Here is a 25,007-nt window from a genome sequence, read left to right as displayed (position 1 = left end):
ATTCTAGCAGCAGCATTCTGAACCATCTGAAGACTTTTAGTACTAGAATGTGGCAGACCTGAGAACAGAACATTACAGTAATCAAGTCTGGATGAAACAAATGCATGTATTAGAGTCTCTGCGTCAGCCATGGAGAGAAAAGACCGAATTTTAGCTATGTTACATAAGTGATAAAAGGCAGTCTTGGTGATTTCTTTAATGTGCTTATCAAAGGAAAGGCTGGGATCAAATGTAACACCAAGACTTTTGGCTGCCACACATTTTGTGAAACCACAGAGTTGTCGATTGTTATCGTTACTTGATCAAATTAGTGTCTGTGTCTAGCAGGGCCAATGACCAGCATCTCGGTTTTATCTGAATTTAAAAGCAGAAAGTTAAGTGACATCCAGTTTTTCACAGTAGCCAAGCAGGCCTCTAAGTTAGTGATTTGAGTATGATCATCAGCCCTTATAGGCACATACAACTGAGTATCATCAGCATAGCAATGGAAATTTATTCCATAACTGCGTATAATTTGGCCAAGAGGTGTAATGTAAAGAGAGAAAAGTAGAGGGCCATGAACTGAGCTCTGAGGCAAACCATATTTAATGTCAGAAAATTTTGATATAATATTACTATAGCAGACACAATGTGTTCTTCCAGATAAGTAGGACTTAAGCCAAGAGAGAGCTAAGCCAGAGACACCAAAATTACAATTTAATCTATCTAAAAGTATACAGTGATCAATGGTGTCAAAGGCACCATTGAAGGCAACACATTATTATTATTATTAATATTATTGTTATTATTATTATTATAGTGTTATTGTGTGTTTGCCTTGGCACCACATTATTATTATTATTATTATTATTATTATTATTATTATAGTATTGTGTTTTTGCCTTGGCAACATGCATTATTATTATTATTAATATTATTGTTGTTATTATTATTATAATGTTATTGTGTGTTTGCCTTGGCAACACATATTATTATTGTTTTGTTGTTATTGTAGTTGTTATTTTTATTATAGTGTTATTGTGTGTTTGCCTTGGCAACACATTATTATTTATTATTATTATTATTATAGTATTATTGTGTTTGCCTTGGCAATGCATCTTATTATTAATGTTGTTATTATTATTATTATAGTATTATTGTGTTTGCCTTGGCAACGCATCTTATCATTATTATTATTATTATTATAGTGTTATTGTGCGTTTTCCTTGGCAACACATCTTATTATTAATAGTATTGTTATTATTATGACATGCTGTTTTGCTCCCAGATGTTCACCTGGAATTGGAGAACCGTTTGGCCAAGTTCATGAAAACAGAAGAGGCCATCATCTATTCCTATGGGTTTGCAACCATCGCCAGTGCAATTCCTGCTTACTCCAAGAGGGGGGACATCGTGTTTGTGTGTGTTTGTTTAACAGTCTATTCCACTTTTAAAGGATATACAAGAATAATGCTTCCTTCATATCAGCTCATAAACAGTCAAACTCTGGTGCCAACACTTCATAGTCACCACAGGCTTTATTTTACCCATGTTAAGTTTCACATTACCTACAGTTGTACAAACAGTTGAAGTGAAACAAATACTTCTGTATGTGCATGTTTCACAGTATGGTTTGTATGATTAGACATGTTGGAATAGAATTGTTTTTGAGTACCTACATATTTTTTATACAGGGATGAAGCGGCATGCTTTTCTATCCAAAAGGGCCTCCAAGCCTCTCGAAGCATTATCAAATACTTCAAGCACAATGACATGGAGGACCTGGAAAGATTGCTCAAGGAACAGGAGCTGGAGGACCAGAAGGTCAGTGTCAGTTACACAACATGGTGGTTATCTTAAGTCTCACTTGGCTACGCAGCCAACAAGGTGGCTTGTGTCTGTACTGTCATGAACTTCAGATGTTTCATCATTTCCTCTTCATTTCAGTCTGGTCTCATGAAACAAACTGGTAGTCAGTGTTAGGCTTGTGTTATGCCAACTGCAGAAACCCAAACAACGGCAGACAGGCTTGACTAACGTAGAGGCTACCCAGCTCACTTTGTCTACCCACTAGTTTGAAATACGTTTTCAGTCAACTGTTCAGTAGGGGAGTGTTTTTTGGCTGCACTGGACCAGCGGGCCAACCAAATGTGAATGTTGCTGAGGGACCATGTTTAGAGTGGCTGACTGACTGACTAACTGACTGACTGACTAGCTGGCTGACTGACTGACTGATCTTATTTACATGATTGGGTCGCTGGATCAGGTGATCTCACTTAAGTGTCGTCACTTAAGTTAAACGATTGGTGGGCCAACCAACAACGTCACTGGTGAACTCGGAAGTGGGAGTTTCCCTATGGGCTGTTGCTCTTTCAAAATGAATCGGCACAGCGTTTCCACCTCATTCCACATTTACTGCATGCTAACAAATGAATATAGTGTTGGTTGCGGTAGTTAAGATGGGCACGAGACGGCCTAGAGAGATGAGGTGAGAGCCCTGACATCATGATGCCAGGACAGCAACCTGTGGAGTGTGGGGAGGTGTGTCGAAGGTGTCTGGCTGGGAGAGCTGGCATTGGATCGTCTGGGAGAGCTTGGTCTGCTGCGTCCGGTGGCCCAGGGGCCACAGTCCTGCCTGGAGCTGCACCCGAGGAGGAAACACCGTTTGACAGGGTGGCTGGCTGGCGTTGGTTCTCTGGACAGTGGAATTTTTGGACTGTGTTGCACTGAATGTACTGTGTTGTTAACTGTTTGTTTTTGTTTTTGTTTTTTTGTTGTTGCTTTGTTCTCTCTGTTTTTGTATGTTTTTGGTGGTGTCATTTTTGGGAAATTTTGGATGTATGTTTTTGTCTTTTGTGTCGCACTGCTGTGGGCTGGGGGAAACAGAATTTTGTTTCTTTTGTGTACACAAGTACATGAAAGAAATGACAATAAATTGTTCCTGATTCCTGATATAACCTGCTATCTTCAAAGTATTTAAAACAAGCTGGCTTTCAAAACCAACATTTCATGTTGAGCAGGTGAATAGTGATAACTTCCATTTGATGGCTCTCTGCTGCCACAGTTAAATACAATCAAAACCTGTATTCACAGCTTTCTCCAAATCTGAATTCTCATCAATTCCTGTTCTAGTGGCCAGTTAGCCTACATTTTCAGGGATCTTAGTTAGTGATGTTTCTTTAAATTTGAAAAGGAATCCTTCAATGCAGAAAAGGTTTATGAGGCTGGAAGGCATGTTACACACCACCGTTAAATTCTTCCCAGTGTCTGATTTATATTCTAAGCGGAGACAGTATCTCCACAACCGAAAGGTGCCTAAGTTTGCCATCATCATATTATGTGTGGACTTACTTCTCCTGGATCGCCACCTTGTCGCTAGTGGGAACTAGTGGGATTTTATTCTAGCTGTAGCTGTCGTATTCTAGCTGTAGCTGTTTTTCACCTCATGTGTCCTTAAATATTTCTTGCTGCCTAGCTGTTTTGACTTAGTTATCCTTTTAGGTTATAAATATATTCCTTGGTAACTTGCTGTTAGCAGTTTTAATAGCTTTGTGTGAGGTTTGATAGAGTTTTACATAAGTGACCAGTTTCTGGGCAATAGGCCTAGTTTCAGTTTACCTCTTTGGCCAATTAGGTGTTAAATGGCCAGGGTGTGGCCTGCACTCCTGGCAGACAGTTAGCAATCAGTGTTCTTTAAATCACTGCTGCGACAGGAAAACAAGCTGAGGGCAAACAGGTCTAGGTTGAATGAAGGCTAGAGTGAACAAAGGCAAGTGCGACTTTTTCAAGCCAAGACTTCGTAAAGCCAAGGTTTCGTCAAGCAAAGACTGCTCTTTTTAGATCCGGTCAGTCATCTGTATTTTGTGTACCTAGTATAGACTATGTGTTTCCTTCGCATTCCTGTCCTTTCCTCTTCCCAAGGGCTGGCATAGACGTTGGGTCACTCCTAGGTGCTGTGACCCTACCAATCTCATCTATCCCACTCTCTCTACTCACGTTGAGCAAGTGGTGACGGGAGGGCTCTGGAATTGCCAGTCTGCGGTACTGAAAGCTGAGTTTATCTCAGGCTACACATCCTTGCTCTCCCTCAACTTTCTTGCTCTAACTGAGATCTGGATCACGTCAGAAAACACTACCACACCCGCAGTTCTGTTAGATGTGTAGACTTTTTCTCACACTCCCAGAGCTGGGAGGCGAGGTGGCGGTACTGGCCTGCTAATCTCCCCGAAATGGAAATAATCTCGTTTCCATTCCACAATTTTCTCTGCCCTCTTTTGAATTTCATGCTGTTACTGTCTCTTATCTAGTCAAACTCACCACTGTGGTTGTGTACCACCCACCAGGCCCCCTTGGTGAGTTTCTAGAGGAGCTTGACACACTTGTCTCGCACTTCCCTGTTGATGACTCTGCACTTATCCTTCTCAGTGACAAGCTACATCCTCTTCTCTCTTTCCTCTCCTCCTTTGACCTTCACCTCTCACCCTCTTCTCCTACCCACAAGGCCGGCAACCAGCTGGACCGTATGTTTACTAGACACTGTCCTATTTCCAATCTCTGTTACTCCCCTCCATCTCTCTTGACCACTATTTCATGTTCTACTCTCTCAAGCTTTCTTCTCCCCCCTCAGCCCCTCCCCCTACCCACATGGTTTCCACCCGTAGACACCTCCGCTCTCTCACCGCCACTGATCTTTCTTCCTCTGTTACCTCTATCCTCCCTACACCTGAATCTTTCTCTCTCCTACCCCCTTACACTGCTACTGATCTTCTTCTCTCTACCCTCTCCTCTTCTCTGGACAATCTCTGTCCCCTCACCTCCAGGTCTGCACGCCCAACTCCACCTGCCCCTTGGCTGTCCGACTCAGTACGTACTGACAGACGGAGCCTAAGAGTGACCGGGCGCAAATGAAGAAAAGGCAAACTCCCATAGGACCTTCTCAACTTCCAATCTCTTCTTTCCACTTCCTCCTCCTCCTCCCTTTCTGCTGCTAAGGCTGCCTTCTATTGCTCTAAAATCCTATCCTCTGCCTCTAATCCTAAGAAACTCTTTGAAACCTTCTCTACACTTCTTCAACCCCACCTCCTCCTCCTCCCTTCTCCCTGATGACTTTGCTAACTTCTTTGACAAGAAGGTAAACGACATCAGGTCCTCCTTTTCTCACACCCGGTTAGTGCTCCTTGCACTATCCCAACCTCTGCACCCTCCCCCACCTCTCCACTTTCCACCCTATCCCACCTCGCTCCCCTCTCCCCCGACGAGGTCCTCAACCTCATCACATCCAGTTGCCTCACCACATGCTCCCTTGACTCAGTCCCCTCCCCTCTTCTTCAGTCTATAGTACCTGAACTCCTTCCCTTCCTAACCCACCTCATCAAAACCTCCCTCCAGGCACGATGCTTTCCATCTGCCTTCAAGACTGCTAGAGTCACCCCCCTTCTCAAGAAACCATCACTTAACCCCTCTGATGTCAAAAACTACAGACCGGTTTCCCTTCTACCCTTTCTATCCAAAACGTTCGAACGTGCTGTCTTTAACCGACTTTCTTTGTACCTCCACCAGAACAACCTCCTGGACCCCAACCAGTCTGGGTTCAAGGTGGGCCACTCGACAGAGACGGCCCTCCTTGCAGTGACAGAATCGCTGCACTCTGCGAGAGCAAACTCTCTCTCCTCTGTCCTGATACTCCTGGACCTGTCAGCTGCGTTCGACACAGTGAACCACCAGATCCTCCTCTCTACCCTCATGGGGCTGGGTGCCACACGCTCTGCACTCTCAATGTTTGCATCCTACCTGACGGGTCGCTCCTACCAGGTGACATGGAGGAGATCTGTGTCAGAGCCTCGCAGACTGACTACAGGCATTCCACAAGGTTCAGTTCTGGGTCCTCTCCTTTTCTTCCTGTACACGACATCCCTGGGTTCTGTTATTCCCTCGCATGACTTCTCTTACCATTGTTATGCTGATGACACCCAGCTGATCTTGTTCTTTCCTCCCTCTGAGACACAAGTAGAGACATGCATTGCTTTGTGCTTGACTGACATCTCGGAGTGGATGGCGACATACCACCTGAAGCTCAATCTGGACAAGATAAGAGCTGATGTTCCTCCCGGGGAAAGGTTGCCCACACCGAGACCTGGCCATCACCATTGACAACACCGTGGTGAGGCCAACTCGGACAGCGAGGAATCTGGGTGTGATCCTTGACGACCAACTGTCATTTGCTGCAAATGTTGCATCGGTTGCTTGCTCCTGCAGATTTCTCCTCTATAACATCAGGAGGATTTGCCCATTCCTCACTGACAAGATGGCACAGGTGCTCATCCAGGCTGTGGTCCTCTCCCAGCTGGACTAAGGCAACTCCTTCCTCGCTGGCGCCCCAGCATCAGCCATCAGACCTCTGGAGCTTATTCAGAAAGCTACAGCTCGTCTGGTGTTCAACCGCCCTAAGTTCTCCCACACAACTGCCCATCTCATGTCCCTACACTGGCTCCCAGTCGCTGCTCGCATCCAGTTTAAGACTCTGGTGCTAGCCTACAGGGCAGTGAAAGGAACAGCTCCTTCCTATCTCCAGGCCATGGTCAAGCCCTACACCCCCGACCGACCACTTCGCTCTGCTGCCTCGGGATGCCTGATTGCCCCGTCGCTCAGAGGCCCCTGCTTCCGATCGACCCGGTCACGGCTCTTTTCTGTCTTGGATGGCTGTACCTCCCCCAGGGCAAAAATATATTGCAAAGCACATCAGCATTTGAATGTGATGACTCATGTTGAGTTGAAATATGACTTTCTTGACAGCTACCCATATGTAAAGAACAATCTTAGCATCTTAGCACTTCGTTTTTTTCTGTTTTCCTGTTCCCACCATGGCCAATCCTGATGATCACCAGGTTACTGTTTATATATACTATATATATATATATATATATATATATATATATATATATATATATATATATATATATAGATGTAGGAAACTTTTTGTAATACATAGCAGTACAAGCTTGTTTCGTGGGTCACGCACCCATCAGCTGCTAATGAGCTTAATGAAAAAAATAAAAATTCCTACATCTACGTATATTGATATTCTGCTCCTCATTAGTTGAGCACTCTTATCAACACCATTGATGGTTTCCAAAACAAAAACAAAAACTATATATACGTATATATATAACTGTTAAAAGAAACACTCAACGGTAGGGATTGTGCTCAACAAATAAGGAACAAAATAATCCAGTTAGTCAAGTAAATATATATACACATATATATACACTCACTGGCCACTTTATTAGGTACACCTTACTAGTACTGGGTTGGACCCCCTTTTGCCTTCAGAACTGCCTTAATCCTTCGTGGCATAGATTCAACAAGGTACTGGAAACATTCATCAGAGAGTTTGGTCCATATTGACATGATAGCATCACACAGTTGCTGCAGATTTGTCGGCTGCACATCCATGATGCGAATCTCCCAGTCCACCACATCCCAAAGGTGCTCTATTGGATTGAGATCTGGTGACTGTGGAGGCCATTTGAGTACAGTGAACTCATTGTCATGTTCAAGAAACCAGTCTGAGATGATTCGAGCTTTATGACATGGCGCGTTATCCTGCTGGAAGTAGCCATCAGAAGATGGGAACACTGTGGTCATAAAGGGATGGACATGGTCAGCAACAATACTCAGGTAGGCTGTGGCGTTGACATGATGCTCAATTGGTACTAAGGGGCCCAAAGTGTGCCAAGAAAATATCCCCCACACCATTACACCACCACCACCAGCCTGAACCGCTGATACAAGGCAGGATGGATCCATGCTTTCATGTTGTTGACGCCAAATTCTGACCCTACCATCCGAATGTCGCAGCAGAAATCGAGACTCATCAGACCAGGCAACATTTTTCCAATCTTCTATTGTCCAATTTTGGTGAGCCTGTGTGAATTGTAACCTCAGTTTTCTGTTCTTAGCTGACAGGAGTGGCACCCGGTGTGGTCTTCTGCTGCTGTAGCCCATCTGCCTCAAGGTTCAACGTGTTGTGCGTTCAGAGATGCTCTTCTGCATACCTCGGTTGTAATGAGTGGTTATTTGAGTTACTGTTGCCTTTCTATCAGCTCGAACCAGTCTGGCCATTCTCCTCCGACCTCTGGCATCAACAAGGCATTTTCACCCACAGAACTAACGCTCAACGGATATTTTCTCTTTTTCGGACCATTCTCTGTAAACCCTAGAGATGGTTGTGCGTGAAAATCCCAGTAGATCAGCAGTTTCTGAAATACTCAGACCAGCCCGTCTGGCACCAACAACCATGCCACGTTCAAAGTCACTTAAATCACCTTTCTTCCCCATTCTGATGCTCGGTTTGAACTGCAGCAGATCGTCTTGACCATGTCTACATGCCTAAATGCATTGAGTTGCTGCCATGTGATTGGCTGATTAGAAATTTGCGTTAACGAGCAGTTGGACAGGTGTGCCTAATAAAGTTGCCGGTGAGTGTATATGTGTTTGTGTGTATGTGTATGTGTATGTATATGTATGTATGTATGTGTATATATATAATATATGTATGTATATATAACATAACACACACACACACACACATATATATATATATATACGTTTCTCATATATTTTTCACTTTGTTCACCCAGCGGCAGAAGTTTTTTCAAATCAGAATTTGCTCATATTCAAAATATATTCTGAATACACATGAAATAACTGAAGATACATGGGACAAAGGCTTGTCTTATTCAGCCATTCTCACTCACGCTTCCCCTAAGCTTCTGTCATTTTCACCATTAGTTGCTTTTATTTCAGAAAAACAATATCAGAGAAGTCTTTATTTAATTTTGAGGTTTTTCGGCTTGACATTTTTGGATTGTCGCCCCCTCCTTTTTTTTTTTTTTTTTTTTAATCCAAGGCTTTCATTGTGCCGATTTGTTCCCATTAATTTTGCAATTCTCAAATTCAGGCCGTCTGTCATATGCAGTCTAAAGAATTGTAATGACATTCTTATAAATCTACTCCCTCACATCCTTTATTCCATCATACGTATTGCAGCTGCAAAGACCGTCACCCTGCTGACTCACGGCTGCACAGCATCATCCACCTCCAGATTCATCATAAAGTTTGCTGATGATACCACAGTGGTAGGTCTCATCAGCAACAACGATGAATAATCATACAGAGCCGAGGTGGATCAACTGGCAGTGAGGTGCCAAAACAACAATCTCTCCCTAAACACAAGAAAAACTAAGGAAGTCATTATTGACTTTAGAAAGACCAGCGCCCGCCATGCCCCTCTGACTATCAATGGTATGGATGTGGAGAGAGTCAGCAGTGCTAAGTTCCTGGGAGTTCACATCACAGAGGACCTCTCCAGGTCCTCACATGTCACTGCACTCTCCAAGAAGGCCCAGCAGTGTCTTCACTTCCTACGGTGTCTGTTGAAGGCGAGTCTCCCCCCACCCATCTTCATCACATTCTACAGAGGCACCATAAAGAGCATCCTGACAAGTTGTATCTCTGTGTGGCATGGGAACTGCAAGGCCTTCGACCACAAATCTCTACAGCGGATAGTGAAGACAACTGGAAAGATCATAGGAACTGCTCTCCCATCCATCCAGGCCATCTATGATGCATGGTGCACCTGGGAGGCTCTCAGCATCGTGAAGGACCCCACCCACCCTTCCCACATCCACTTCATCCTCCTACCCTCTGGCAGGAGGTACTGGAGCATCCGTGCTGCCCCCAACAAACTGCAATGTTTCATTCCTCAGGCTGTGAGGTTCCTCAACAGCCTGAACACTTAGACCTTCCACAAAATGACCTTTTGACCGTCTTACTCACTGTCTGTGTCAGGTGTACTTGTGATGTTTAGGTCTGTGAAGTAATTTTTGTTTTTAATGCACTTTTTGTTTTTAATATTTATTGTGTGTTATTTGTTTTTATGTGGCACTGAGGTCCTTGTGAAACATAATTTTGTGCCTTTGTATATATAAGAAATACATATGAGGCAATGACAAATAAAAGCTGTCTAAGTCTAAGAGGGACCTCCCCTACGGCCTGGGATCTTAACGTTGTTTGTTTCTTGCCACAGAACCCTCGTAAGGCACGAGTAACCAGGAGATTTGTGGTCGTAGAGGGGCTGTACATAAACACTGCTGATGTTTGCCCTCTCCCTGACTTGGTAAGAGGATAAATAAATGCCCTAAAAGTTGCAATATTTCAAAATTATCTTTAGTGGACTGATTATGAAACTGTTGTTTTATCACTGATGCTCCTAAAGAAATAACTTTAATTAAATATATGAAATGTATCTAACTGCTAGGTGGGACTGAAGTACAAGTACAAGGTGAGAATATTTCTGGAGGAGAGCATGTCTTTCGGGGTCCTGGGGGAGCATGGACGAGGGGTCACAGAACACTTTGGGGTTGACGTAAGTGGATTTTGTTTTTTGATTGACTAATTACCTTGACATAAGTATGTTGCTACAATATAACCTACGATTAGAAACATTTTATGGAAACTACTGTTGTACATTACGAGATGATTCTACCAGAAGTTCACTTTTGTGTAATTATATGCTGCTATCTTATGTTTTCAGTTATTATATGCTATTTTATGTTTTCAAGTATATTGTGGGAGTGCAGGAATGAGGAGTAGCATATAATAACTGAAAACATAAAATATATGCTATTTTATGTTTTCAGTTATTGTATGCTATCTTATGTTTTCAGTCATTATATGCTCTTTTGTTTTCAGTTATTATATGCTATTTTATGTTTTCAATTACCTTTCAGCTCAGAGAAATTCACCAAGAATACTGAATGGCATTTTAATTGCTTTTTCATGTTTTCTTTTCTTTTCTTTTGTCAAAAAAAAATCCACACATTCCAGACACATTAGACACTGCACATTGGTTATGTGGTAGGATTTGATGTGTTGCCCTGTATAAATATATAAGATAACATGACATGCCTAAGGGAACATGGTCAAGGTTGTGGCTGTACTTCGCATAGTAGTTACACACAGCATGTGGTCATATCTTGCATGGGAATAGGAAAGTGACATATGTGTGCTCTCAGAGCTTCTCCACTACAGGTAATAACCATCCTTACATAGTCACAGCATTATCTAACCTGAGTTTTGTATCATTTACTCCTACTTGCATATCGGCAAAAGGTTTCAAGCAATAAAGTAGCAGTGGCTGCAGGTGGACTGATGTGGTTCTGTCAGGGCTGATATCGTTACTGTCAAGTTATTTAGGGGAATTTGCTTCAGCTCCTGCCCAAACTTGAAAAAGGCCTTAGCCAACCACAGGGAGTTCATGGCACAACTCAAACAGCAATCTTCTTTAGTCTTGTTTTAATTGAATTATTTCAACTTTCAAGCTTTATGATGGTTGCGTTGTTAGGTTGAAAACCTTTACAATACAAAAAGAGAAAAAAGTAATACTGCCATTACTGCTGATTTCATTCCACAAGTACAGAAAAATAAGGCTCATTTTTTACTCAATCATTCTTTTAAGGGTATGAACAAAATGAATCTCACCCATATTCTACATCCTTTACCAAATTAAATAGATATATAATCATACACATTGCACTTAAATGCACAGAACATGGCTCACAAAAAAGCCAGAATATGGCTTTTAACATTAGTATTAACACTAATACCAGAATGCTAACTAGCAATGAATTATAACGATAACGCTAACCACCAATTAATTCTAATGACAAAAAAGGGTTAATTAGCCCACCAGTGGCATCCCTGTAGACGGCCAGCAAGATTAAGCTCTCCTCGCTCCAATTTTGATTTAACCGTGACTAGTTGGCTCTCAGATAGCACGCATCTGCAGCTCACGCCACACTCTCCGTCTCTCCCGTCGTGAACTCCCCTTATCTTTCTTCTTCTTCGTGAATGATTTTTTTCTCTTCTTCGTGGTCTATGCACGACAACCGCCAAACTCAACTTCCTTCCGTGTCAAAATAAAAGCCACTGTTCATTTAGGATCTGGCAGCACAGTTACTGATTATTAGTAATCAAGCAGCGGAGTGACTGATCACTGCATTAGTATGAAATATGTGTGTCAAAATTCATAGGAACACAAGTTGCAACACAGAGCTTCCTTTAAGTACGTTTCATTAATTACTTGGAAAAACACGGAACATCTATTTTAGAAAAATAAAGCATATAGTGTTGGGGGCATCCAGGTAGCGTAGCAGTCTAATCTTTTGCCTACCAACACAGGAATCGTCAGCTCGAACCCCTGTGTTACCTCCGACTTGGCCGGGCGTCCCTGCAGACACAATTGTCCGTGTCTGTGGGTGGGAAGCCATATGTGGGTATGTGTCCTGGTCACTGCACTAGCGCCTCCTCTGGTCGGTCGGGGCGCCTGTTCTGGGGGGAGGGGGAACTGGGGGGAATAGCGTGCTCCTCACACGTGCTACGTCCCCCTGGTGAAACTCTTCACTGTCAGGTGAAAAGAAGTGGCTGGTGACTCCACATGTATTGGAGGAGGCATGTGGTAGTCTGCAGCCCTCCGCAGATCAGCAGAGGGGGTGGAGCAGTGACCGGGACAGCTTGGGAGAGTGGGGTAATCGGCCAGGTACAATTGGGGAGAAAAAGGGGGGAAAAAATCAGAAAAAAAGGAAATGGTGTTCCCAGAAGTCAGTTGTATTTGTATAGCCCATTACACACATTACACATATGCATCAGTGTCACACATTACACATGTGCCTCAGTGTCACACATTACACATGTGCTTCAGTATCACACATTACACATGTGCATCACTATCACACATTACACGTGCTCAGTGTCACACATTACACATGTGCCTCAGTATCACACATTACACATTTGCCTCAGTATCACACATTACCCATGTGCCTCAGTTTCACACATTACACATGTGCCTCAGTATCACACATTACACATGTGCCTCAGTGTCACACATTACACATGTGCTTCAGTATCACACATTACACATGTGCCTCACTATCACGCATTAAACATGTGCCTCAGTGTCACACATTACACATGTGCTTCAGTATCACACATTACACATTTGCCTCAGTATCACACATTACCCATGTGCCTCAGTGTCACACATTACACATTTGCCTCAGTGTCACACATTACACATGTGCCTCAGTATCACACATTACACATCTGAGTCAGTATCACACATTACCCATGTGCCTCAGTGTCACACATTACACATGTGCCTCAGTATCACACCTTACACATGTGCCTCAGTATCACACCTTACACATGTGCCTCAGTATCACGCATTACACATGTGCCTCAGTGTCACACATTACACATGTGCCCCAGTGTCACACATTACACATGTGCCTCAGTATCACACATTACCCATGTGCCTCAGTGTCACACATTACACATGTGCCTCAGTGTCACGCATTACACATGTGCCTCAGTGTCACACATTACACATGTGGCTCAGTATCACGCATTACACATGTGCCTCAGTGTCACACATTACACATGTGCCTCTGTATCACGCATTACACATGTGCCTCAGTGTCACACATTACACATGTGCCTCTGTATCACGCATTACACATGTGCCTCAGTGTCACACATTACCCATGTTCCTCAGTGTCACGCATTACACATGTGCCTCAGTGTCACACATTACACATGTGCCTCAGTGTCACACATTACACATGTGCCTCAGTGCCGCACATTACAAATTTGCCTCAGTGTCACACATTACACATGTGCCTCAGTGTCATGCATTACACATGTGCCTCAGTATCACGCATTACACATGTGCCTCAGTGCCGCACATTACAAATTTGCCTCTGTATCACGCATTACACATGTGCCTCAGTGTCATGCATTACACATGCCTCAGTATCACGCATTACACATGTGCCTCAGTGCCGCACATTACAAATTTGCCTCAGTGTCACACATTACACATGTGCCTCAGTATCACACATTACCCATGTGTCTCAGTGTCACGCATTACACATGCCTCAGTATCAGGTATTACACATTTGCCTCAGTGTCACACATTGTACATGTGCCTCAGTATCACGCATTACACATGTGCCTCAATGTCACACATTACACATGTGCATCACTATCACACATTACACATTTGCCTCAGTATCACACATTACACATGTGCCTCAGTATCACACATTACACATTTGCCTCAGTGTCACACATTACACATGTGCCTCAGTATCACACATTACACATTTGCCTCAGTATCACACATTACCCATGTGCCTCAGTATCACACATTACACATGTGCCTCAGTGTCATGCATTACACATGTGCCTCAGTATCACACCTTACACATGTGCCTCAGTATCACGCATTACACATGTGCCTCAGTGTCACACATTACACATGTGCCCCAGTGTCACACATTACACATGTGCCTCAGTATCACACATTACCCATGTGCCTCAGTGTCACACATTACACATGTGCCTCAGTGTCACGCATTACACATGTGCCTCAGTGTCACACATTACACATGTGGCTCAGTATCACGCATTACACATGTGCCTCAGTATCACACATTACACATGTGCCTCTGTATCACGCATTACACATGTGCCTCAGTGTCACACATTACCCATGTTCCTCAGTGTCACGCATTACACATGTGCCTCAGTGTCACACATTACACATGTGCCTCAGTGTCACACATTACCCATGTGCCTCAGTGTCACACATTACCCATGTGCCTCAGTGTCACACATTACCCATGTGTCTCAGTGTCACACATTACCCATGTGTCTCAGTGTCACACATTACACATGTGCCTCAGTGTCACACATTACCCATGTGCCTCAGTGTCACACATTACCCATGTGTCTCAGTGTCACACATTACACATGTGCATCAGTGTCACACATTACCATGTGCCTCTGTATCACACATTACACATGTGCCTCAGTGTCATGCATTTCACATGCCTCAGTATCACGCATTACACATGTGCCTCAGTGCTGCACATTACAAATTTGCCTCAGTGTCACACATTACACATGTGCCTCAGTATCACACATTACCCATGTGTCTCAGTGTCACGCATTACACATGCCTCAGTATCAGGTATTACACATTTGCCTCAGTGTCACACATTGTACATGTGCCTCAGTATCACACATTACACATGTGCCTCAATGTCACACATTACACATGTGCCTCAGTATCACACATTACACATTTGCCTCAGTATCACACATTACCCATGTGCCTCAGTGTCACTCATGACACATGTGCCTCAGTGTCACACATTACAAATGTGCCTCAGTGTCACACATTACACATGTGCCTCAGTATCACGCATTACACATGTGCCTCAGTGTCACACATTACACATGTGCCTCAGTATCACGCATTACACATGTGCCTCAGTTTCACACATTACCCATGTGCCTCAGTATCACGCATTACACATGTGCCTCAGTGTCACACATTACACATGTGCCTCAGTATCACACATTACCCATGTGCCTCAGTGTCACACATTACACATGTGCCTCAGTATCACGCATTACACATGTGCCTCAGTGTCACACATTACACATGTGCCTCAGTATCACACATTACACATGTGCCTCAGTATCACACCTTACACATGTGCATCACTATCACACATTACACGTGCTCAGTGTCACACATTACACATGTGCTCAGTATCACACATTACACATTTGCCTCAGTATCACACATTACCCATGTGCCTCAGTGTCACACATTACACATGTGCCTCAGTGTCATGCATTACACATGTGCCTCAGTATCACACCTTACACATGTGCCTCAGTATCACGCATTACACATGTGCCTCAGTCTCACGCATTACACATGTGCCCCAGTGTCACACATTACACATGTGCCTCAGTATCACACATTACCCATGTGCCTCAGTGTCACACATTACACATGCCTCAGTATCAGGTATTACACATTTGCCTCAGTGTCACACATTGTACATGTGCCTCAGTATCACACATTACACATTTGCCTCAGTATCACACATTACACATTTGCCTCAGTATCACACATTACCCATGTGCCTCAGTGTCAATCATGACACATGTGCCTCAGTGTCACACATTACAAATGTGCTTCAATGTCACACATTACACATGTGCCTCAGTATCACGCATTACACATGTGCCTCAGTGTCACACATTACACATGTGCCTCAGTATCACGCATTACACATGTGCCTCAGTGTCACACATTACACATGTGCCTCAGTATCACGCATTACACATGTGCCTCAGTGTCACACATTACCCATGTGCCTCAGTATCACGCATTACACATGTGCCTCAGTGTCACACATTACAAATTTGCCTCAGTGTCACACATTACACATGTGCCTCAGTATCACACATTACCCATGTGTCTCAGTTTCACGCATTACACATGCCTCAGTATCAGGTATTACACATTTGTCTCAGTGTCACACATTGTACATGTGCCTCAGTATCACGCATTACACATGTGCCTCAATGTCACACATTACACATGTGCATCACTATCACACATTACACATTTGCCTCAGTATCACACATTACACATGTGCCTCAGTATCACACATTACACATTTGCCTCAGTGTCACACATTACACATGTGCCTCAGTATCACACATTACACATTTGCCTCAGTATCACACATTACCCATGTGCCTCAGTGTCACACATTACACATGTGCCTCAGTGTCATGCATTACACATGTGCCTCAGTATCACACCTTACACATGTGCCTCAGTATCACGCATTACACATGTGCCTCAGTGTCACACATTACACATGTGCCCCAGTGTCACACATTACACATGTGCCTCAGTATCACACATTACCCATGTGCCTCAGTGTCACACATTACACATGTGCCTCAGTGTCACGCATTACACATGTGCCTCAGTGTCACACATTACACATGTGGCTCAGTATCACGCATTACACATGTGCCTCAGTATCACACATTACACATGTGCCTCTGTATCACGCATTACACATGTGCCTCAGTGTCACACATTACCCATGTTCCTCAGTGTCACGCATTACACATGTGCCTCAGTGTCACACATTACACATGTGCCTCAGTGTCACACATTACCCATGTGCCTCAGTGTCACACATTACCCATGTGTCTCAGTGTCACACATTACACATGTGCATCAGTGTCACACATTACCATGTGCCTCTGTATCACGCATTACACATGTGCCTCAGTGTCATGCATTACACATGCCTCAGTATCACGCATTACACATGTGCCTCAGTGCTGCACATTACAAATTTGCCTCAGTGTCACACATTACACATGTGCCTCAGTATCACACATTACCCATGTGTCTCAGTGTCACGCATTACACATGCCTCAGTATCAGGTATTACACATTTGCCTCAGTGTCACACATTGTACATGTGCCTCAGTATCACACATTACACATGTGCCTCAATGTCACACATTACACATGTGCCTCAGTATCACACATTACACATTTGCCTCAGTATCACACATTACCCATGTGCCTCAGTGTCACTCATGACACATGTGCCTCAGTGTCACACATTACAAATGTGCCTCAGTGTCACACATTACACATGTGCCTCAGTATCACGCATTACACATGTGCCTCAGTGTCACACATTACCCATGTGCCTCAGTATCAAGCATTACACATGTGCCTCAGTGTCACACATTACACATGTGCCTCAGTATCACACATTACACATGTGCCTCAGTATCACACCTTACACATGTGCATCACTATCACACATTACACGTGCTCAGTGTCACACATTACACATGTGCTCAGTATCACACATTACACATTTGCCTCAGTATCACACATTACCCATGTGCCTCAGTGTCACACATTACACATGTGCCTCAGTGTCATGCATTACACATGTGCCTCAGTATCACACCTTACACATGTGCCTCAGTATCACGCATTACACATGTGCCTCAGTCTCACACATTACACATGTGCCCCAGTGTCACACATTACACATGTGCCTCAGTATCACACATTACCCATGTGCCTCAGTGTCACACATTACACATGCCTCAGTATCAGGTATTACACATTTGCCTCAGTGTCACACATTGTACATGTGCCTCAGTATCACACATTACACATTTGCCTCAGTATCACACATTACACATTTGCCTCAGTATCACACATTACCCATGTGCCTCAGTGTCACTCATGACACATGTGCCTCAGTGTCACACATTACAAATGTGCTTCAGTGTCACACATTACACATGTGCCTCAGTATCACGCATTACACATGTGCCTCAGTGTCACACATTACACATGTGCCTCAGTATCACGCATTACACATGTGCCTCAGTGTCACACATTACACATGTGCCTCAGTATCACGCATTACACATGTGCCTCAGTTTCACACATTACCCATGTGCCTCAGTATCACGCATTACACATGTGCCTCAGTGTCACACATTACACATATGCCTCAGTATCACGCATTACACATGTGCCTCAGTGTCACACATTACCCATGTGCCTCAGTATCACGCATTACACATGTGCCTCAGTGTCACACATGCACATGTGCCTCAGTGTCACACATTACCCATGTGCCTCAGTATCACACATTAAACATGTGCCTCAGTGTCACACATGCACATATGCCTCAGTATCACGCATTACACATGTGCCTCAGTGTCACACATTACACATGTGCCTCAGTATCACACATTACACATGTGCCTCAGTGTCACACATTACACATGTGCCTCAGTATCACACATTACACATGTGCCTCAGTATCACGCATTACACATGTGCCTCAGTGTCACACATTACCCATGTGCCTCAGTATCACGCATTACACATGTGCCTCAGTGTCACACATGCACATGTGCCTCAGTGTCACACATTACCCATGTGCCTCAGTATCACACATTAAACATGTGCCTCAGTGTCACACATGCACATATGCCTCAGTATCACGCATTACACATGTGCCTCAGTGTCACACATTACACATGTGCCTCAGTATCACACATTACACATGTGCCTCAGTGTCACACATTACACATGTGCCTCAGTATCACACATTACCCATGTTCCTCAGTGTCACACATTATGCATGTGCCTCACTATCACGCATTACACATGTGCTTCAGTGTCACACATTACCCATGTGTCTCAGTGTCACACATTACACATGTGCATCAGTGTCACACATTACCATGTGCCTCAGTGTCACACATTACACATGTGCCTCAGTGTCACACCTTACACATGTGCTTCAGGGGCTTTACAGCAACACAACATCCTGTCCTTACACCCTCACATCCGATGAGGAACAACTCCCTAAAAACCTTTTAACAGGGAGAAACAACGGGAAGAAAGCTCAGGGAGAGCAGCAGAGGAGGATCTCTCTCCCAAGACACACAACATGCACTGATGTTGTGTTAACACAATTTACACAATACAACACTGAAAGAGGATAACACAGTTATAATGGAATTATGAAATAAATGAAGAATATTATGAGCAGGATGCCAAGCGGTGTCCAGATGCCACCGGAACAGCCCAGGATCCGAGCCATGCGACCAGCATCACCATGTAGAAAAAAACACATTAGTCACACATGTGAGTGAGAGAAGGATACAACAAAGGTGGAAGAAGAAGGTACAAATAATTTGAAAAACCTGATGTAAATCTAAAATGTTATAAATAACTAAGTGACTACCTCCCCAAAATGTAACAAAGTAGAAATAAATAAGTGCAGGTAGTCCCATCAGGCACTGGGCTGTACATAAACTGAAATACGAAAAAATGTTTAATTAAATACTTGGAAACAAAGATCGTTTCACCGTTCTGTTAAAGAAACAAAGTGCACTGAGCGAAGTGCTCCCATGAAAGCACAAACATGGATGGTTTGTCAGTATAACATGGTTATACTGACATGACTGGAAGGGCCTTTTATTCCAAAAGCACCGTAGAAACAGTAGCATAGTTTCAAGCGGCACCGTGATGACAAACAGTATTGGTGGCACTTGTTGGTAACCCGAGGCTCGGCCAATCCACTCTGGACGTCTGATTGATGATCCGCATATGTCAATGCATACGCTATCATTCTAAGATGCAAAACCTGCTCACAAGAGCAGTCATGTAACATTGTGTATGTGAGACAGGGAGAGCAGTCATGTAGCATTGTGTATGTGAGACAGGGAGAGCAGTCATGTAGCACTGTGTATGTGAGACAGGGAGAGCAGTCATGTAACACTGTATGTGAGACAGGGAGAGCAGTCATGTAACATTGTGTATGTGAGACAAGGAGAGCAGTCATGTAGCATTGTGTATGTGAGAAAGGGAGAGCAGTCATGTAACATTGTGTATATGAAACAGGGAGAGCAGTCATGAAGCATTATGTATGTGAGACAGGGAGAGCAGTCATGTAACACTGTGTAATGTGAGACAGGGAGAGCAGTCATGTAGCATTGTGTATGTGAGACAGAGAGAGCAGTCATGTAGCAATATGTATGTGAGACAGGGAGAGCAGTCATGTAACATTGTGTATGTGAGACAGGGAGAGCAGTCATGTAACACTGTGTATGTGAGACAGGGAGAGCAGTCATGTAACACTGTAATGTGAGACAGGGAGAGCAGTCATGTAGCATTGTGTATGTGAGACAGAGAGAGCAGTCATGTAGCAATATGTATGTGAGACGGAGAGCAGTCATGTAACATTGTGTATGTGAGACAGGGAGAGCAGTCATGTAACATTATGTATGTGAGACAGGGAGAGCAGTCATGTAACACTGTATGTGAGACAGGGAGAGCAGTCATGTAGCATTGTGTATGTGAGAAAGGGAGAGCAGTCATGTAACACTATGTGAGACAAGGAGAGCAGTCAAGTAGCATTGTGTATGTGAGACAGGGATAGCAGTCATGTAACATTGTGTATGTAAGACAGGGAGAGCAGTCATGTAACATTGTGTATGTGAGACAGGGAGAGCAGTCATGTAACACTGTGTATGTGAGACGGAGAGCAGTCATGTAACACTGTGTATGTGAGACAGGAAGAGCAGTCATGTAGCATTATGTATGTAAGACAGGGAGAGCAGTCATGTAACATTGTGTATGTGAGACAAGGAGAGCAGTCATGTAACACTATGTATGTGAGACAGGGAGAGCAGTCATGTAACACTGTGTATGTGAGATAGGGAGAGCAGTCATGTAGCATTATGTATGTGAGACAGGGAGAGCAGTCATGTAACACTGTGTATGTGAGACAGGGAGAGCAGTCATGAAGCATTATGTATGTGAGACAGGGAGAGCAGTCATGTAACACTGTAATGTGAGACAGGGAGAGCAGTCATGTAGCATTGTGTATGTGAGACAGAGAGAGCAGTCATGTAGCAATATGTATGTGAGACGGAGAGCAGTCATGTAACATTGTGTATGTGAGACAGGGAGAGCAGTCATGTAACATTATGTATGTGAGACAGGGAGAGCAGTCATGTAACACTGTATGTGAGACAGGGAGAGCAGTCATGTAGCATTGTGTATGTGAGAAAGGGAGAGCAGTCATGTAACACTATGTGAGACAAGGAGAGCAGTCAAGTAGCATTGTGTATGTGAGACAGGGATAGCAGTCATGTAACATTGTGTATGTAAGACAGGGAGAGCAGTCTTGTAGCACTGTGTATGTGAGACAGGGAGAGCAGTCATGTAACACTGTGTATGTGAGACGGAGAGCAGTCATGTAGCATTATGTATGTGAGACAGGGAGAGCAGTCATGTAACACTGTGTATGTGAGACAGGGAGAGCAGTCATGAAGCACTGTGTATGTGAGACAAGGAGAGCAGTCATGTAACACTGTGTATGTGAGACAAGGAGAGCAGTCATGTAGCATTGTGTATGTGAGACAGGGAGAGCAGTCATGTAGCACTATGTATGTGAGACAGGGAGAGCAGTCATGTAACACTGTGTATGTGAGACAAGGAGAGCAGTCATGTAGCATTGTGTATGTGAGACAGGGAGAGCAGTCATGTAGCACTATGTATGTGAGACAGGGAGAGCAGTCATGTAACACTGTGTAATGTGAGACAGGGAGAGCAGTCATGTAGCATTGTGTATGTGAGACAGAGAGAGCAGTCATGTAGCAATATGTATGTGAGACAGGAAGAGCAGTCATGTAGCATTATGTATGTAAGACAGGGAGAGCAGTCATGTAACATTGTGTATGTGAGACAAGGAGAGCAGTCATGTAACACTGTGTATGTGAGACAGGGAGAGCAGTCATGTAACACTGTGTATGTGAGACAGGGAGAGCAGTCATGTAGCATTATGTATGTGAGACAGGGAGAGCAGTCATGTAACACTGTGTATGTGAGACAGGGAGAGCAGTCATGAAGCATTATGTATGTGAGACAGGGAGAGCAGTCATGTAACACTGTAATGTGAGACAGGGAGAGCAGTCATGTAGCATTGTGTATGTGAGACAGAGAGAGCAGTCATGTAGCAATATGTATGTGAGACGGAGAGCAGTCATGTAACATTGTGTATGTGAGACAGGGAGAGCAGTCATGTAACATTATGTATGTGAGACAGGGAGAGCAGTCATGTAACACTGTATGTGAGACAGGGAGAGCAGTCATGTAGCATTGTGTATGTGAGAAAGGGAGAGCAGTCATGTAACACTATGTGAGACAAGGAGAGCAGTCAAGTAGCATTGTGTATGTGAGACAGGGATAGCAGTCATGTAACATTGTGTATGTGAGACAGGGAGAGCAGTCATGTAACATTATGTATGTGAGACAGGGAGAGCAGTCATGTAACACTGTATGTGAGACAGGGAGAGCAGTCATGTAGCATTGTGTATGTGAGAAAGGGAGAGCAGTCATGTAACACTATGTGAGACAAGGAGAGCAGTCAAGTAGCATTGTGTATGTGAGACAGGGATAGTAGTCATGTAACACTGTGTATGTAAGATAGGGAGAGCAGTCATGTAGCACTGTGTATGTGAGACAGGGAGAGCAGTCATGTAACACTGTGTATGTGAGACAGGGAGAGCAGTCATGTAGCATTGTGTATGTGAGACAGGGAGAGCAGTCATGAAGCACTGTGTATGTGAGACAAGGAGAGCAGTCATGTAACACTGTGTATGTGAGACAAGGAGAGCAGTCATGTAGCACTGTGTATGTGAGACAGGGAGAGCAGTCATGTAGCACTATGTATGTGAGACAGGGAGAGCAGTCATGTAACACTGTGTATGTGAGACAAGGAGAGCAGTCATGTAGCATTGTGTATGTGAGACAGGGAGAGCAGTCATGTAGCACTATGTATGTGAGACAGGGAGAGCAGTCATGTAACACTGTATGTGAGACAGGGAGAGCAGTCATGTAGCATTGTGTATGTGAGACAGGGAGAGCAGTCATGTAGCATTGTGTATGTGAGACAGTGACAGCAGTCATGTAGCATTGTGTATGTAAGACAGGGAGAGCAGTCATGTAGCATTGTGTATGTGAGACAGGGAGAGCAGTCATGTAGCACTGTGTATGTAAGACAGGGAGAGTAGTCATGTAGCATTGTCTATGTGAGACAGGAAGAGCAGTCATGAAGCATTGTGTATGTGAGACAGGGAGAGCAGTCATGTAGCATTGTCCATATGAGACAGGAAGAGCAGTCATGAAGCATTGTGTATGTGAGACAGGGAGAGCAGTCATCTAGCATTGTGTATGTAAGACAGGGAGAGCAGTCATGTAACACTGTGTATGTGAGACAGGGGGAGCAGTCATGTAGCATTATGTATGTGAGACAGGGAGAGCAGTCATGTAACACTGTGTATGTGAGACAGGGAGAGCAGTCATGTAGCATTATGTATGTGAGAAAGGGAGAGCAGTCATGTAACACTGTGTATGTGAGACAAGGAGAGCAGTCATGTAACACTGTATGTGAGACAGGGAGAACAGTCATGTAGCATTGTGTATGTGAGACAGGGAGAGCAGTCATGTAGCATTGTGTATGTGAGACAGGGAGAGCAGTCATGTAACACTGTGTATGTGAGACAGGGAGAGCTGTCATGTAACACTGTGTATGTGAGACAGGGAGAGCAGTCATGTAGCATTGTGTATGTGAGACAGGGAGAGCAGTCATGTAGCATTGTGTATGTGAGCCAGGGAGAGCAGTCATGTAGCACTGTGTATGTGAGACAGGGAGAGCAGTCATGTAGCATTGTGTATGTGAGACAGGGACAGCAGTCATGTAGCATTGTGTATGTGAGACAGGGAGAGCAGTCATGTAGCACTGTGTATGTAAGACAGGGAGAGTAGTCATGTAGCATTGTCTATGTGAGACAGGAAGAGCAGTCATGAAGCATTGTGTATGTGAGACAGGGAGAGCAGTCATCTAGCATTGTGTATGTGAGACAGGGAGAGCAGTCATGTAGCATTGTGTATGTGAGACAGGGAGAGCAGTCATTTAGCATTGTGTATGTGAGACAGGGAGAGCAGTCATGTAACACTGTGTATGTGAGACAGGGAGAGCAGTCATGTAGCACTGTGTATGTAAGACAGGGAGAGTAGTCATGTAGCATTGTCTATATGAGACAGGAAGAGCAGTCATGAAGCATTGTGTATGTGAGACAGGGAGAGCAGTCATGTAGCATTGTCCATGTGAGACAGGAAGAGCAGTTATGAAGCATTGTGTATGTGAGACAGGGAGAGCAGTCATCTAGCATTGTGTATGTAAGACAGGGAGAGCAGTCATGTAACACTGTGTATGTGAGACAGGGAGAGCAGTCATGTAGCATTATGTATGTGAGACAGGGAGAGCAGTCATGTAACACTGTGTATGTGAGACAGGGAGAGCAGTCATGTAGCATTATGTATGTGAGAAAGGGAGAGCAGTCATGTAACACTGTGTATGTGAGACAAGGAGAGCAGTCATGTAACACTGTATGTGAGACAGGGAGAACAGTCATGTAGCATTATGTATGTGAGACACGGAGAGCAGTCATGTAGCATT

At 44.0% G+C, this 25,007-nt stretch overlaps 1 protein-coding gene across 1 annotated transcript in view; it reads left to right on the top strand.

Annotated features, from left to right (window-relative positions):
• sptlc1 (serine palmitoyltransferase, long chain base subunit 1) overlaps positions 1-25,007 on the top strand; it is a 113,422-nt gene that overhangs the window by 32,461 nt on the left and 55,954 nt on the right. The window contains exons 6-9 of the mRNA XM_056290742.1: positions 1,268-1,400; positions 1,674-1,803; positions 10,067-10,156; positions 10,298-10,405. Coding sequence (XP_056146717.1) covers positions 1,268-1,400; positions 1,674-1,803; positions 10,067-10,156; positions 10,298-10,405 — 461 coding nt within the window. The remainder of the gene's footprint in view (positions 1-1,267; positions 1,401-1,673; positions 1,804-10,066; positions 10,157-10,297; positions 10,406-25,007) is intronic.

Source organism: Lampris incognitus, chromosome 12 (assembly GCF_029633865.1).
Source record: "Lampris incognitus isolate fLamInc1 chromosome 12, fLamInc1.hap2, whole genome shotgun sequence".
NCBI classification, from domain to species: Eukaryota; Metazoa; Chordata; class Actinopteri; order Lampriformes; family Lampridae; genus Lampris; species Lampris incognitus.
The sequence above is the reverse complement of the archived record's forward strand: the minus strand, read 5'-3'. Positions and strand labels throughout refer to the sequence as shown.